We start from the raw sequence: 18,315 nt of genomic DNA on the forward strand, positions 1-18,315 counted from the left end.
TTTTAATATTGCATTTTTGAATTTCCACACAAAATCAAAATTAGTCTTGTGACTCTTTGTGTCTGCAAACCAGTATTATTTACTTTGAGAACTGGACCATTTTTCAGTGTCCTGACCACATAGGTTTTCTGCCAAGTCCATTAATTTGGAGATTGCATGCTTACTAATTTTTCTATTTTAGGAAGGTAGCACTATAATTTCTCATTCCCCAGTGATATTTACGTGTGGGTGTCCTCTTGGATTATATTTCCTTAGCTCTTATTCTCTTCCATGTGTTTTACAAATTAGAATCACTCAGCCTGGGAAATAAGACATTTAGGCATTTGCAGTCTCCTTCCAGAAATTTTTATCAGTTGTTATGTGACTTATTATAGATTTTGGCATTCATCTCTTCCAGGTCCACAATTGTCTTTGCTGGGCCAGGAAAGCTGCTCCTTAGCCATTTTGTATTAATGATAATTTGTCCTTATTTTATGTAGCGTAAATTTTGTAACACTTTCTCCAGCGCTTGTAAAGGCAAGTTTATTTACAAGCTCTCTATACAAGCTTTCAAAGATACTCTGACTCCATGCATAGCCATTTAGCACTCAGTGCAAATATTAGATAATTATTAAATAGAATGAATTCTTATATCTTAGAATTATGTTATTTCTCAATAGTAGCTGTAAAAGTCTTTATATGTATTTGCAGGGACATCTGAAAGTGTTCTTAGTATTTTTGTCAAATGGTATTTTCAAACTATATGTAATAATTAAATGAAATTATATTATTGTATTGCCTCTATGGGAAGGTAAAAAAATATGTCTTATATAAATGTGGTACATAATAAAATAATTCAGTAGTCATTTGGGTTACTTTGTGTGTAGTGGACAAAATGAGGCCTAGGTCTTAGGCTTGACTTTTTTATTAGAGATGTATGCATTTTCTTTAGCTTTTTCAAAATAAAAGAGTAACATTTTGATAAAAAAATACACAAACTTCAATCATTAAAAAAGATAAAGTCTTTAGACTATAAAGAATAAATGCAGTGATTACAGCACATATAGTTTCAAGGAAATTAATTCTCTCTTCAACAGTATATTCACATAGTAATTATACAACCAGAGGATGTGGTTACCTTTAACTTAAGGTAGTCTATGTTTGTAAAGTTTTAATTTTACTTTTTACAATTTCCCTACAAGTTGTATAAACATCCCTACATACAACTTGAGTTAAATAACACAATTTAAAGCATCCAATTTATATTGTATCTAGGCTACTAATCAGTGAGTTGAGAAAAATCTCAGTTAATTCGTTCATTAATTGGTGACTTTTAAAATCCGAATTGAGTGGTTGATTGACTATATTAGATAATAACATATCAAAATATTATGGATTAAATATTATCACATATGGAATTTACTTAAAATCATTCAATTTGAAGGAGCAGTGTGTAAAACATAAAAGTTCCCCATTAGCAGATAATTATTGAGTCTGAGGAACGAGTATGTGAAGGTTTATTAATTGTTCTCTCCAATTTTGCAAGTGTGTGAAATTTTTTATGATGAAATGTTTTAAAAGAAACCAAGTGAGAAGATAGCTGTGGCTGTAAACTACCAAAAAATATTTGTTATTTACCACCAGAACAGTATAGTCACAGGTTTACAAGAGCTAGCCATCATAAACATACACTCAGAGCAAATGATGAATCTGTTCATGTTCAGCACTAAAGTTATGGACAGCTACTCTGAGCGAACATAGTTTATGGCTTAGATGCAGGATCCCCTAAGTTTATTATTCATTGACTAAGACAAATGCAGGATTTGGACAAAGGTGTAGTCTTAAATGATGCTAGAATGGTAGTCAGAAAGATGAATAAGCACAAATAGTCATTGTATCTAATTCTTTGTTTTTCTGTGCTGAGCATTGCTCAAAGCTCCCTGAACAGTCAGATACTTGTCCTGCCTCACACACTGTGTCCAGATTTCTGACACTATCTTCCACAGCTGATCTGCAGTTCTAGGGCTAGAGCTAGACTGAGAGCTCATTATTTGACTTTTCTTCTCAGAATCTCTTTCTCTAAGGTGTTAGTGGTGTACCACAGCATTATCTTTGCCTGTCAGACGGCCCTAGTTACAGATGATTGCCTTTGGGGTTTGCAAGAAGAGACTGAAAAGAAATGCAGATTGAGTGAGTTATTCTGCAACAAGGATTATCATTGTTTCTGTGTACCTTGGGAACTATTCGAGAATGGCAGGAGGACACAAATGGTTTTTCAGGGCATAACTGTGCATGAACACTCATGAGGTGGCACATGCAGGTGTATCATTTGCTTTATTGCATCAATCTGTTCATGCCATAAAATGTAAGTGAAAATCTTATTGATGGGGAGTACATATCAAAGTTGCCAATGACATTTATCATTTGCAAAGGTCTACAAGGCTAGGACCCTTGGAGCTCCAGAAAACTTAGGTTGGGCTGTGTCCTTCTACTTATTGGTGGGAAAGTGAAAAATAGCCCCTGACATCTAGAATTTCTGGTATTATCAGCCAGGACTTGGTGTTCATCTGTTGAACATAAACACATCCATGGAACATCAACATTATACAAGGCCACCCCAAGACGTTGAGCAACAACAACAAAAAAGAACATGAGCCCTCTGTAATCATGGCTGAAAATGGACAAAACATCAGTATTGTCCATGCCACAAAAATGATCTTATATACCCCACTCTAATGAGTGACTCCTGCTTCTTTACTTCTTATAGCTCTAGCATTAGTATAGTCTCTCCTCATTCTAGATAAGATTTATGAAGATACTCATTGAATTACCCCCTACACCACTTCCTAACAGCATCCAAATCAGAGCAAAGCCCCACTTCCTTAAATCCTCCCCAAATCACAAAACATAGGGGAAAATCCTATAATAATTTCTTGCTAACATCTTCTTACTGATATGGCCCAGGGTTCCCATGATTTGTATTCTCTCTTGCTACAAAAAGTGATAAATCCAATTTGTATAATTTCAGGTGTGTTCCTGGCAATCACTGGTTGGAGGATAAACTAGTACTAAAGGGTTACAATGGGAGCCTTATAATTGATAAAACAAGTATGATTCTTCTGTCCAATCGAGTCATTAGTTTTTAAAATTGTGACGAAATACACATAACATAAAACTTACCATCTTATTTTTAAGTGTACAGTTCAGTGACACTGAATAATGTTTACATTATTGTACAACTACTACCACTATCTATCCATCTCCAGAATTTTTATGATCCTAAACTGAAACTCTGCATCAATTAAAATGTCATTCTTCACTCTCCCAACCCTTCATAATACTGTTCTATTTTCTGTCCTTATGAATTTGATTATTTTAGGTACTTTACATAAGTGGAATCATAGAATATTTGTCCTTTTATGTCTGGCTCATTTCATTTAGCACAATGTTTTCAGAGTTTATCCATGTTGTAGCAGGTATCGGAATTTCCTTCCTTTTTAAGGCTGAATAATATTCCATTGTATGATTATACCACATTATATTTATCCATTTTTCTGTCAATGGATATTTGGGTTGTTTCCACCTTTTTGCCATTGTGAATAATGCTCCTATGAGCACTGGTATAATTATGGTCATAGTTTTTTTTTTTTTGCTGTACGGGGGCCTCTAACTGTTGTGGCCTCTCCCGCTGCGGAGCATAGGCTCCGGACGCGCAGCCCCAGCGGCCATGCCCACGGGCCCAGCTGCTCAGCGGCACGTGGGATCCTCCCAGACCAGGACATGAACCTGTGTCCCCTGCATTGGCAGGCGGACTCTCAACCACTGCGCCACCAGGGAAGCCCTTGTCATAATTTTTTTAGCAATGAGAAGTAGAATAGTTCCAGGATTTTTCTGATTCTACAAGTAAACCTAAAACATTCTCCTTCTTCCTTCCCTGGCTAACCTCCACCCACAGGAATCCCCATGCTCTGAGAAATCAAACAGTTTGCTAGTGATGACCTCTGGAAATCTGGAAGAGTACACCATGTTATTTCCAAGTGTGATCACTGACTTTACCAAGATAGCAATAGGATGGAAAGAATTAGAAAAGCCAGTATAGATAGGCAAAACAATTCTGAAACAATTTTTCTTTCAAAATATATTTTCAAAATTAAGTTATAAGTTGTTTGCTACATAGTGAAGTACGAAAAATCAAGCATGCTAAAGGAGGGCTTTTGACATTGAGGTGAGAGATACAGCCAAGTCATTTATTTATTCAGACATTAAGCTATCATTTGCCACTTTCTGCCTGAAACATAAACTCAGTGAGTTCAGGGACTTGTGCTCTATCTTCCCTCTCTAGGACAGAGCACATAATAGACACTCAATAAATACTTATGAAATAAGTAAATGAATGATTATAATGAGTCCTTATTATGTCTTAGGCACTGTGAGAGGCATGACTGGGTATCAAATATCACCATCACTGTCCACATAATGCTTTAAGGCTAACTAGGGAATTAGAAACACACTACAAGACAGCTATAAACAAACTGTAATGAGTGTTCAGAAAAAGGAAAAATTACTTCTGCTTATGAATAATGACAGAAGTTGCAAAGATGAATTAGAATGGAAAGTGTTTTTACAGGTGAAAGCATGAAAGTGTATTCCATGTGGAGTTAATAGCATGAGCAAAGGCGTGGTGGTTGCAAGAAGCAAAAGGACGAACTATAGTTTATAGTTTATAAAGCTTCCATTCTGTTCAATAAACTTTAAATTCTCACTTGACTTAAGCTTCATAGCACCTTCCGTTTTCCTACCCCTCAGGAGGGAATAATCATTCTTCATGCTTCAGTTAAGGAAATCAAAAAACACATAGTAGTTAACTGGGGAAACCTGAATTTGAATCCAGGCCTTCAGATTCCATAGCTTATGATTCCGACCACTAGATTGTATTTAGTGAGTATTAATTAGCTTATTTTGGACTTGTATATAAGATGTAGACGTAGAGGAAGAGAGAGGGGTACAACCAAAATCTCTGCAGGGTTAAAATGGTGGAGGGAAGTGGAAGTTGTCACTTTTTTCTACTTTGAATTTAAGTGTAAAAAGCATTTTTATATGCTTAAAATACAATAATTCCATCTTATGATGGAATATCTGGGTAGAGGTTGCAGAGAATGATCAGAAAGCATTGATTATTAGTAGTTAGTTTTTACAAAGATTCTTTATTCCCCTTTTGTATGTGTTTTCTTTAAGTTTGACTCTATAAATACATATTTATGAACACCATGTTTTTTAATGATTTGGCCGAGTTGTTTTAAACAGAGCTCCTCTTTAAAAATATTATTCAGCTGAAATGTGTTCTAAAGTTTTCTGAGCTGTAAGAATCCTTGTTTTTCGGAACATAATTCAACATCAATTTAATATAAAAAATAAAAAGTATATAAAAAATAAAAGTATATATCTCCAACAATTGAGAAATATTATGAACTAATGAAAGAAAACACGTAGTAAAGAGCCATGTATTTCTGAGTGGAGGAGGATATGAAGTAAGGAAATGTTCCAAATAAATAGCATGTTTATAAACTGTGTATAGTTTCGTTTTGATAAACAGCTGAGGATTACATGAGTAAGTTTTAATAGGAGCAGGAAACCACTGCAATAAGTCATTCTCCTCTTTCCATTTATGCTTAAAAATTTTTTAAGGATAAGTTTTTTTAAGTTTTTCTCAACAGCACAATTAAAAATCATTAGTATTTTTTCATCTCTGTTGTAATCATAAAAATGTTGACCCATACCTTGAATTCTCTGAATAGAGTAAAACAACTAAATATTTTCATTCCTCCTCCTGCTATTGCCAGCAGCTATATGTTAAGAAATAATCATAAAGGAAACAGAAAGGTAGAATAATAGTGTGATGGTTAATTTTATGTGTCAACTTGGCTAGGCTATGATACCCAGTAGTTTTGTCAAACACTAGTCTAGATGTTGCTGTGAGGGTATTTGTGGATGTGATTAGCATATGTAATTATGTGACTTTGAATAAAGCAGATATTACTTTCTATAATGTGGGTGGGTCTCATCCAATCAGTTGAAGGTCTTAAGAGCAGAGGCTGAGGTTTCCCGAAGAAGAATTTTGTTTCAAGGCTGCAACACAGAAATCCTACCTGAGTTCCCAGCCTGCTGGCCTGCCTTTCAGATTTGCCTGCTCTCATGATTATATGAGCCAATTCCTTAAAATAAATCTCTCTATATGTCTATATTTATATCCATATTACTGTGTCTCTGGGAAACCCTGACTAATACAGTGGGCAAACTAAAGCCCATAGAAATTATATGATTTTTCTAATATCATTTAGTAAATGGTGACCAAGCTATAATAGAAAGACGGGGAAACTGGGTCATAAATTGCCTTAAAATATTGATTATAATTCTGGGAAAGAAATTCATAAACTATCCACTTTCAGCACCGTCCTTTTTAGTGGCTCGCATGCAGAGAAATGTAAAGTTTCATGAAAAACCACTACAGTAAAAAATCTGAAGTTCAAAGCAGATAAAACAGGGGAGGGATTGTTTGTTTGCTTTACCAAAAGATAAAGGGTACTATTCTTTAGAGAGGCATATTTCCTCAACATTTAAGGTGGTTTCATTTTTTAAAAATGCTTTGTAAACTTTCAGGGACACATAGGTTCAATACAATTGAATAGGGCATGTTTTTAACGCCATCTTACTAAAAAACAAAATCCCAAGATTCAATAATTATTTCATTCTCTTGAAAATGAATATTTTATAAAGATAGAAGTGACAAAGAGAGGGAAATACACATTTTTATCTTAATAAACATAGGTCTCACATTTTGTCTGATGCTTTGCTGATAACAAAGCTCTTTCATTACACTCTTTTCTGGAAGCTTCACCACAAATCTCTGAGTTACTCTGACCATTTTATGATGGAGACAACCAGGGCTGACAGAGACTAGAAGACTTGCCTAAATGACTCAGAGACAGAGCAGCCAGTTCCCAGATCTGAGCTCTCCTCATTGCCCTGCAATGATGCCCACAGAGCACCAGCATTAGCCAGAGGGTGGTGTTTGTAGGTCTCTTGACCAGCAATCCTATAGTGAGCTGAATTCTCACCCTAATCAAAAGGATATGTGGGGCTTCCCTGGTGGCGCGGTGGTCGGGAGTCCGCCTGCCGATGTAGTGGACACGGGTTCGTGCCCCGGTCCGGGAGGATCCCGCATGCCGCGGAGCGGCTGGGCCCGTGAGCCATGGCCGCTGAGCCTGTGCGTCCGGAGCCTGTGCTCCGCAATGGGAGAGGCCACGGCAGTTAGAGGCCCGCGTACTACAAAAAAAAAAAAAAAAAAAAAAAAAAAAAAAGGATATGTGAGTTCTACTGTGCTAACAGAAATATTAAGATTTACCTTGGGAAAAAAATCCCAGTACATCCTTTCTCATTCTTAAAGATAACCCTACCATGTTCTTTTGCAATTATGAATTGATTCTATGGGAGAACAGAAAATTTGGTCACATGGATAAGGTATTCTCTCTCCTCTCTCCACCTTTCCCACAGTGCTCCCTATTTGGAGTGAATATTCTTTGAGTTCTGCATCCTTGTACAATAAGCAGGCTTTAGCTGTGGTTGTTTTTAAAAAATGCTATATGGTTTACTGAATTGAAAAAAAATATCCCCACATTTTACAGCTCTCTCTCCTACCTTGGTTTTCATTTTCCCAACTTAACAGCATTTACTTTAGGAAAAGGATTTTACATCACTGGCGCAAAGAACAGAGGCACCTTTATTGCATCTACATTCACTGGGCTGCAAAGACCCCGCACATTTTCAGTCCGTTGCTTATCATTCCTATTCAGGCCATCCCTGGACTCATCACATTTGTGAGATTTGATTTTTCTCCTCTTTCTCATCTGAGAGCAGGTGGACCAAGACAGTTCTTTGGAGGCTCGACAAGTGATTTCTCTTGAGAGAGGCACACCTCTCTAGTCTGCCAAGGAATGAAAATTCAGACAATCACATAGATCATTTTGAATGCTGCCAAATAAATTCCACCAAATGCTACTGGCAATAATTACAACATGTCACTGGGAAATGTGGTGATTTTCTTCTAGCGTCAGGCTTCAGCCATGTCCTGAGTGCCACGAAAATGACACAGAGAGGACATAAACAGCTTTCTCCATAGATATAGCATACATTTCTCATAATCAGGGAAATGAAGGGGTTGATGTGCTTCTTTACCTTGAAATGTCTAGAACAGGGTGCCAGGGATTAAGTAGGAACCACCTGGAACTTACTGTTCTTTGCTGACAGCACACTTGTCAACTACTCCAAAAATTAGGCAAAGTGGTGAAGAAAGACCACCATTTTGTTATAAGCAGGGCTCTGGGCCCCGACTGAGGAAAGAAAATAACCTGTTGTAGCTTACAAAAAGAAAAGCTCTTCTGTAAGAATGGAAAGTCCTGAAAGCCAGTAGGAGAGTCAGCTCCCCAGGAGGTGATAGCATCCCAAAGTCTACTAGGATTTTAGGGTCAGCCACAAGATTGTCTTTTATACAAGCAGGGCTAGGAAGTCTCATCAGAGGACCGAGCAAGGTCATGGGCAAAGCAGCTGTGTGACCCAAGTTAAAAAAAGAAAAAGGAAAAAAAAAATAGTAAGAAGCCAAGGAACGCTGCAGAAATGGCGAGAAAAGACAGAGACGCATAGGAGGGATAAGACAGGAGGAGGGAGTCGGGGAGGGCGGGGAGAGAGGAGAAAGCTGAGCGCGGACGTCAGGAACAAAAGCTCCAGCGGAGTCTGGCGGAGGCACTAAGGGAGCATGGGGTGTTTTGAATAATTATTAAAATTAGCATGTGTCTGCGCCATCCTGTGGGTGTGGCGCGCAGCGGAGTGTAAACTCTAGCGGGGCTGGAGCAAACATTCGATTAGCGGCAGCAGCCTGCCAGCCTGCCCGAGGAGCGTGAGGACCAGCGCGCGGCACAGCGACCGCACGATGGCCTCGTCTCAAGGGAAGAACGAGCTGAAATTCGCCGACTGGATGGCCACTCTGCCCGAGAGCATCCACAGCATCCCCCTCACCAATTTAGCCATCCCAGGTAGGCGCGCTGAGGCTGCCGACGGGGCGCTCGGCGTCCGCTCCACCTGCCCCGCCCTGCTTTATCTGCCACGAAGTGGTAACTTGCCACGATGCCCGCGGGAGGGAAACTCGTCTCCAGGGGTGGGTCTCGGCCAGGAGAGTGCGTGCCTGGGAGCCTCCGGGCTCCTGGCGTTTTCCAAACGTCTGGGGACCGCGGCGCGGGGAGTCAAGGTGACTGATTTCCCATGGGTTTTTGAAGCAGGTTGTGTGAGAAGGCTGGGGCAAGGGAAAGGCTTGGCTCCAGGACGGCCCCTCGTGGCCCCCTGCCACGTTTTCCCCGAAGACTTGGGGCTGGGGGCGATTTCTGGGGCTGTGGGGTGATAGTGACCGGCGAGAGCGAGCTGCTGTCCTAAGGGCTCGGCTCCGGCCCGTGGACCTCCCACTCCATCCCTGTCACGGAATCAAGCGGATCTGGTGGATTTCTCTGTTAGAACCTTACCCGAGTCATTAATATTCGTCCCTAGTCTCCTTTAAAGAGACAAAGCGCTTCCCGAAGAGTGATGAAAGTTCAGGGACCCGCGGCGGCGGCGTGATCGCTGCCCTTGACCGGGAGCTGAAGGGGGAGAGGAGAGGAGGCAGCAGTTTCCTGATCTGCGTGGACCTAGAGGGCCTGGCCGGGTGGCCGCCGTCTGGATTTTGGTCCAAGGGCTGTTAGCAGCCTACAGCGCGCGGGTCAGGAAAGCAAACCCTCGTGGACCGTGCATTTGTTGTTCGGGACAGAAGCTGGGCAGGGGAACCTGCGTGAGCTGCGGTGGAGGGGTGGGATTAATAGGCAAATCTTAGGGAAAAGATGATTGCGGTGGTGTCCGGACAGGCTAGCAGGACAGAAGCCTGGGCAAAGCGAGGAAGAGACTGGAGGCATCCAGAGGCTTCAGCATAGCGCGCACGACTGGGACCAGAGGACGAGGCAGGTTATTGGGACGGGAGCGCAGCAGACCCTAGTTCGGATGTGCAGGAGGGAGGGTCGTTTCAGGACGGTGTACCACGGTGACAGCTGGGGACACAGCCATACTTCGTTGACTTTTCGCTTGGGCTGAGGGTGCAGATGCCTGACCCTTCCAGGACTCAGCTTAGAGGGCAAAATACCCTGCCCCAGGCTGTGCCGTGTTATCAAGTTCAACCTTCTGGTCTGCCTTCTCTAGATCTGCCCTATCCGGCGCCCCCTCTCAGCCAGTGGGGGAAATCATACTTAAAAAAAAAAAAAAGAGGAAAAGATGGGTTTTCTTGAAAATCCCAAGAGTCTTTAACCAGTAGCCCTGGAATTGATCAGTAACTCAAATCAATGGTCGTTCATCAAGTGGATGTTTGCCAGTTATGATAGGCACAGGCTACACTCTGAGAGCCAACCCTGGAAGGGAAGGGTTCTTCTACTTTTGTCCTTCTTCAAGAGGTAGCTTCCCAAGAGCCCAGGTGTCTCCAAGGAAAAGAACAAGACAGCTTCTCCACTCTGCACTTACCCTGCTCCCTGGGTGAGCCTGGGGATCGCTCTTTTGAAGGAGACCATAGAAAGCACAGAACTTTGTTGGCAAAATTCCACTCTCACTTCCACAGGCATTCCTATCCTCTTTTCTTCCTTCCTTTTTATTTTTTGGTTTTTAGAAGGTTACTTTTACATGGTCTCACCTGAGAATTTATGTTCACATAAAAGGTAAGAAGGGCAAGGACCCTGTTGCCAGCCTCCTGATAGGTGACTCTCCAGAGACACAGGGAGGTTAAAAGCGCAAGTTCACATTGCAAGTTCTGAGGGATGGTGTGATACTATGTCTGAATCTAAGTTACTTTTTTATAATACTTCACTTTTCAAAGCCCTAGCATGTAACCCAGATCACATAATCCTTCCCCACACCTTGTGAAGCAGTCGATGCTGATAAGTATTAACTCCATTTCACAGATGTGAAAATTGCACCTCAGTGAAGGGAAATGACCTACAATCAGTTCAGTGATATAACCCTTAAAATGGTCCTTAGGAAAAAATCTCCTAGGAATTTTGGAGGGAAATCTTTGGGGTTTGTATCTGGATGATTCAGCAACAACAAGTACTAATCAGGGTGAGAGGACAAGGGAATAGGCATTAGCAGGAACAGGATGAATTTTCTTTCCACAGGACAAAGTGAAAACCTGAGGTCAGAGGCTTTGATATTCTGATAGTCCTACAGCAGAGACATACTGATGATGGCATTGGATGCAGTGGGAATTTCCACTACTTTCCCGACTCCTCTTAGCTGTATACTCAAAGTGGATCCCCTGCAAAGCCTTCCATTCTCACCCTCAATACTTCTGAGAAAAAATAAACCCCTATTTCACCAATCTACACGCCTGAATTTCTCCATGATTCTGTAATGTACATTTGGCAGATCTGCACATATAAATCCAGGTTTAAAAATGGGCTTGATACCTTTCCGCATCACTCAACTTGTGAGAATTTTTGGAGGAAAAAAGACGTTCAAACTTCGATAGTCAGGGAAGACTAATTGGAGACTATTAAACACTAATGGAATAATTGCCTTAAAATCATGCTAATAGCTTCCTGGCTGCTGCTTGTTTACTTGGCCAGTTGCTACAGCTTGAATTAAGTAATTATCTCCACCATTTAAAACCACTCCTGATGTACCACACAAGTGTTTTTCTGTAGAAGGGAACGGCTGCTCGGTCATCCTCAAAGCTTCAGGTTTTCCTAGGTGGAGCAACTGGAGAGTGAAGAGCTGTCTAATTATGAAGCCATCCACCTGGGGCAGCTGATCTGGATCACCCAGAGCTAGTGCAAAGAACAATCTGCAGGTGTGTGATATTCCCCACCAGGTGTGCAGTTCTGGCATCTTTAAATGTTTCTCAAGTGTCTGCATCTTGATTGCTTTCATAACCAAATTTCTCAGCGGCTGTTTTGCATTGAAATGGCCTCACGATTCGGTATTGACTGGCCTAAGGAATTAAATTAGTAATCGGTGTTAGTAGTTTTACTTTCACTTTATTTTTCAAAGGAATGGTAGTGTCGTAACACACTGACAGTTACTCGGATTTCGGTCTCATTTGTCTTTTCTTCCTATCTCTGATGACACCAAGCTAAGTTTTCATTCATACATGTTTGCTTAACAATATCCTGGCATTTTGGTTTATGAATAATGTGTCCTGTCACCACAAACAGTTGAGAGAGGATAAACAGGGATGGAAGCAGGGAGACAAAGTATCAAATTCAGGTGAGGTCTGATGAATTTCTGGCATCTTTGAAGCCGAGTTCTAACTCTATAATCGTAGTGCTGCCAGAACCATTGTAAAAAGATCCGTCATGGGAGCAAGCAAGCTATTGCTTGTAATTTGTTGGTGATCTGGATCTATGACAGGGAGTCATTCTGTCCAAAATCTAAAAGATCAGGAAGGGTTTTTACTCCATAAGAGGGGTCTGTTATGCATTTTCTGATATGTGATGAAAGTCTTCTTCACATAATACAGTAAATTGACCATGTAATAATGAAAGATTGGCTAAAATGTTGTGGGACTAGAATCTCAGAAAGAGTGTATGTTTCCTTGGTGTCAGAGTTGATTACTGAGTTGACCACCAGTTGGCCTTCGAGCTGGACCCGGGCAGAGTTTGCTTCCCCCATCCCCTGTCTTTGGAATGTACTTTCTGCCCACTGTTCACACAGTGGGAACCATTTTCAAGGATGCAGCCTTGAGAGAGCAATGTGTTACTGAGACCATCTGGACAGTGTAAGTGGCTGAACCTCTTTAAGGCCTCTATATAAACTTTTAAGATTCTGGCGGGTAGGTGCGGAGATCCAGTCATCTTGCAGCTGCCTTAAAACAAGCTTCTTAGGTAAGTTCCCTGCTTATTAAACTTGCCATCTATCAATCTGGAAGTGATATGCCTTTCTTTGGTCTCTCCCTTGCCAGTTTTCAAATCAAAACTTGAACAGGAATTGTTGATTGTACTTTAGATAAGGAACACAGAAATGCCTTAGAAATCGATCACTGTTCTTGTAGATTCTGTACACTCTTCCAGAAAATGCTAACACCAATGAAAAAGAACCGTCTTACTTAGGGAAACTAGATGTTTATATAGCTCCAGTTTCTGTGTTCTTGTGTTGGCTTTTATTAGTTTTAAATGTCTTCCCTCACAGTGATCTCTTCTTGTTGTTCCTGGAGCCAACTGTCTTCCTTTTCCTTATAATTTACTCTTTCTATTTTGATTGGGATGAGACAATCTACAGAGCAAATCTGGGACTGGGTCTAATTGTACAAGTTTCTTTTAAAACACAGGGCATTTTTTTTCATCATTTTAGTTCTGATAGTGATATGGAAGTTCATTTTTCAAAGCAATCAAAAAACAACAAAATTGTTTAGAATGACTATCTTTCTTGTGTTGCCTTTCCAATTCCCAGTTTTGGTTTTGGTTTTGCTAAAAAGAAAAAAATTGAATATCTGGAACATAATTTATCGTACTGGGGCTCGCTCTTGATGAACTGAACTGAATCACCAACTATTACTAATCAATATAAAATGATACTTCCGTCATTTTACAATTTACAAAGTGTTTTCTCATGAACACACATGCTTTTCACATGTTCTATCAATAGTCTCCTAAGGCCTTGCTACTCAACGTTGATCCAGGGACCAGCGGCATCAGCATACATGGGTGCTTGATAGAAATGCAGCGTCTTGGACCCCAGCCCTCAGGCCGATTTAATCACAATCTGCATTTTAACAAGGTCCCCAGGTGATTTATATACCCATTTAGTTTGAGAAACACTGCTTAGGGTATCTCTAAGAGGAACCTTTCTGTAAGTGGCAGAACCAAATTTAAATATACATCTTTGACTAAGTTCTTTCTAATGGACCATGCAGTCTATCTGTGAGTGTTAAAATTTACAATCAGGCTTAGAGCCAGAGCCCCCATATCTGACTCAAGGCTAATGGCCCAGGTTGGAAACATTTCTGATAACTGACATTACAGTTCAATAAAATCACAATAAAAGTGATTTAATTGCTACCTAAGTGTGCAAATTAGGTCACTGTGATAAATGTAAAATCTTCCCCCTCATTTCCTTAAAGTCCTGATGCTCATTGATACCAGCCGTCAATAGCACTTAAAATCAGACCATCTGGTGATGCTACTGGTCACTAATGACAATTTAGGAGACACTCCATATTGGTTCTTGTCCATTTAATCCCACTTTTTTGTGCGTGTTACAGGACCAGCTACTTTTGTTATATTTATAGGTCACAGATTTGTTCACCTTATCTATAAACTAAAACTTTTCAATATTGCTCTGAAGTAATAGTGGCATCATAAATGCAAACTGTAGTAATAATCAGCATCAGAAAGATCTCAGACACAAAAGTCAACAGTAACTTGAGTTTTGATGGAAAGAAGATCAATCTTCGTATTTGCAAACCATACCTCATTTATTTTAATCATGGTTTATATGGAATAGAAACATGCATAAATGTGGTTATAACTCACTTGCTTGAATTTTAGTTATTTTAGCATAATCAGTGTGCTAAAAGAGTTAAAATTTTAAAAAGAACCTTCAAGTTGTTAAAATAGATACGTTTATATGTTAAGGCTCACACACTTTACTCATATGAAGATTTCTCATATCATTACTTAGTTTCTTGTATCCTATTTAATTCCAACCCTACCTAATGAAAATAGAAAGAATAAGTTACAAAGAAGAGGAGTAAAACTGTTGAGTGACATACATCAGCAATAAAAATAGGAAATATTTATGAGGAAAGACTAATAAATGAGGATACAGGGACACAAAATGTAATGTTCCCTAAACTCTATCAGCCCCAAAGTAAAATCGGAGTCATGTTCATTGTCAGTTTTGACCGCTCTCAAGTACCTCCTTCATGGACTTCCAAATAATTCTAGAGGGCTTCCCTGATGGCGCAGTGGTTAAGAATCAGCCTGCCAATGCAGGGGATACGGGTTTGAACCCTGGTTCGGGAAGATCCCACATGCCGCGGAGCAACTAAGCCCGTGGGCCACAAATACTGAGCCTGCTCTTTAGAACGACTAATAAGCCCGCACACCACAACGACTGAAGCCCTTGTGCCTAGAGCCTGTGCTCCACAGCAAGAAAAGCCACTGCAATGAGAAACCCACGCACCGCAATAAAGAGTAGACCCGCTCACCGCAACTAGAGAAAGCCAGTGAGCAGCAATGAAGACGCAACGCGGCCATAAATAAATATATAAATAAAATAATTTAAAAAACCCAAATAGTTCTAGAAATCTCTGGAAAAATTCTTAAATATGTTTTATAAACCGATTTTGTGGGCTAACACACGTAGTATCAGCGATTTTCCTTCTTTCCTGTTTTGGGGAAACCTATGGGGAGTTGTCATGTTTGCTGCTTTGACATGTAGAGGAACTGTACTTCCATAGTTTTATACCCAAAACACCACTGCTGCTGGCAGACCCACCAGGGCTTGTGCTAAGTCTGCAGAGGCCCAACACTGAGGATGTTAATGAGTAACAAGGACCTTGGATTCCGCTATGGTCAAAGGCTCTCAGAACTGGGTTTCCCCCATTGTGGAAGGTGCTGATGCCAATTCTACTGCTTACGCTGTCACTGCTGAAGCCATGAGTGCCAACACTGCCAGATCCTTTCAATCCTTTTGCTTTTTGTGTGGATGCCAACAAAAGAGCTCTTTGAATTTATGTTGATTCTTTTGGTGTTGCCACCTTGCCCTAGGACTCAGGTATGAGTTTATGAGGGCCGGGCAGAGGACAATAGGTTTTATTCTGCACTCTGCATCATTCTCAATGTTCATTCACTCTCTGCATGCACATGTGCATGTGCAAGTGTATGTGTGCATGCCCATAGGTGTATCAACTTTCTCTTAAGATAACTTCTTTTCCAAGAAGCTTCTTGATATTTCCTATAAGTAGACCTCTGGTGCTACCTAATTAATCATTCCTCCAGACAGGTCCAAAGTAGGAACAGAAGCTGGGGTCCATACTGTTCCCAGTGAACAGCCTGGGACAATGTAAATAGAGCCAAATAATCTGATAGACCTAAGGTAGTTATTAACACCTTCATTGTTTTAAAGCACATTAATAGAGTAATTGATGTGTCCTGAGCCTTCAAGAGAAGGTTAAATCTCATACACACATATGCACACATTTTAACTATCGTTGGTTAAAGGGGTCAGCTCTGTTAATCTGGAAATTTTACCTATTACCACCAATGAGGTTTATCCATAACCATTACCCATGGGCACTCAAGGAACTTCTAGGTACAATCATGGAGTTTGTTATCCTCAAGAAGCTTATAGATTCTCTTAGTTCTCTTTCTCTGTGTAGGGTTAGGATCAGTCTCAGAAGATTGGGGACCAGAAAATTATAAAAATCATATATTCTAGAAGGCAGGGGAAAGTGAGAGAGAAAATTACCATGGTTCAAATGAAATTCGGCAACCAGAAGCTTTCTATAGCACCATATGCTTTTATTATGCTCTATTAAGAGAGGAAGATGGGTCAGAAGGAGACGGTTAAACATGCTTGAGAAGCTGCCAGGATTAGTCACCTCCGGAGATCAGTACTGAAATGGATGGTCCGTTGATTTGTTAGATGTGCTCTTGTTATGTTCCTATATTTCATTATAGATCCTGGGAGTGGACAACTCTTACACCACTCTATCTTAAATGTCAGCTAATATTACGTTTCACATAGAAGAATTCTTCTTGTGAATTAATTTTTATGAAGCAGCCATGTTTATCCTTGGTCAACGTTATAAATGATGGTTGTGTTCCTTGATTCACTTGGAGAATTTTTCTTCATGAAGGTAAGTGGACTCTGATGAATGAATGACAATCTTAGTTGCCTTGTAGGCTTCCCTGGAGGTCCCCTCTGTCTTGTTGGCTGGTGAAGAGGAAGATGTACTTGAAGGGGTCTTCATGGGCAAATGGGAACCTATTTCAATACAGAACTCTGACTATACTCCTCTGTTGCCATGTGGAGGAGGAGGAAGATGAGAAGAAGGAGGAACAGGGCTGTCTCAGCACAGAATTAACTCTAAACACACTCCTGCCATGACCTGCTCTGGGCTTTTCTCAGGAAAAATAAATTGGTCAAGGGGATATAAAGGTATTACCTTGAAAGTTGCTAGAAAGGAAGGCTGCAGAACTGTCACCCCTCATGTCCTCATTTCTCTTTGCATCAGTTCAAATTCCTTGGGTCTAGCATTAGAGTTTCACTCTTGAAAATGTCCTTAATTCTCATCTTACTCTTTCTTGTTCTGCTTACTTGGAAGAAACTCCAACTCAGTTAAACTCATTTTTCTACATTTTCCAATCCCAGAAAACTTCAGTGGCTAAATATTTTTGAAGAAAGAGTACACAGCCTGGATGGCTCCACTAACTAGACATTTTTGACCATGAATCTTACTGCACATCCTTAGTAATCTTACTGCATATCCCTAGTAATCTGACTGCATATCCCTAGTAAATTCATTTTCCTATTCTCTGAGACAATAACTTCATACTCTTCTTGCTTCTCAAATCAATATATCCCTCCCACCTCACTCTAAACTTACGACCTCACCTCTTATTTTACAGGAAAAAAATAGATGCAAACAGATAAGAACTTTCTCAGTTTCCCACAATTAACCCATCACCCCCCTGCATCTATTCTGCATATTCTGTATTTTCTTTAGGTAAGAAGAAGTCATGACCTGATCCTACCTAAGTCTAGCTCTCTACTCATGGGCTGGATCTCATTCACTCAAATCTCCTACGTTTGATCTCAAATTTATCCCCTCTCTTTCCTGCCACTACCGGATCATTTCAGTCGCTACACAAACATATATTACTATCAATATTACCTCTCTTAAAGAAATAAAAATCCCCCTTGACTCCACACCTGTGTCTCTATCCACTGCACTATTTCTCTGATATTTGTAAAAATATCCCCTTTGTCTTCAGGTTATTTCCTTTCCTCTGCCTACTGCATACTAATCTCATTATTTCCCCACCACTGCACTAAAATTGTTCTTATCTAGGTTGCCAATGATTTTTTTTTTTTTTTTGCTAAAGTTAATGGATAATTCTCTATCATCTTATTTGACTTTTCAGCATCATTTGATGTGACTGACCACACTCCTCTTCTTGAAACATATTCTTCCTTTGGTTTCTTAAGACACTTTTTGTGTGTGTGTGTGTGTGGTTAAAAAACACATGACATAAGATTTACCCTGTTAATTGTTTT

At 40.2% G+C, this 18,315-nt stretch overlaps 1 protein-coding gene across 1 annotated transcript in view; it reads left to right on the plus strand.

The window, feature by feature from the left end:
- Window positions 1-8,962: 8,962 nt before the first annotated feature.
- The window catches only part of PLCXD3 (phosphatidylinositol specific phospholipase C X domain containing 3), a 184,267-nt gene continuing 174,914 nt past the window's right edge, over window positions 8,963-18,315 (plus strand). Inside the window, exon 1 of the mRNA XM_060007062.1 lies at window positions 8,963-9,065. Coding sequence (XP_059863045.1) covers window positions 8,963-9,065 — 103 coding nt within the window. The remainder of the gene's footprint in view (window positions 9,066-18,315) is intronic.

This window comes from Delphinus delphis, chromosome 3, assembly GCF_949987515.2.
Source record: "Delphinus delphis chromosome 3, mDelDel1.2, whole genome shotgun sequence".
Classification (NCBI taxonomy): domain Eukaryota; kingdom Metazoa; phylum Chordata; class Mammalia; order Artiodactyla; family Delphinidae; genus Delphinus; species Delphinus delphis.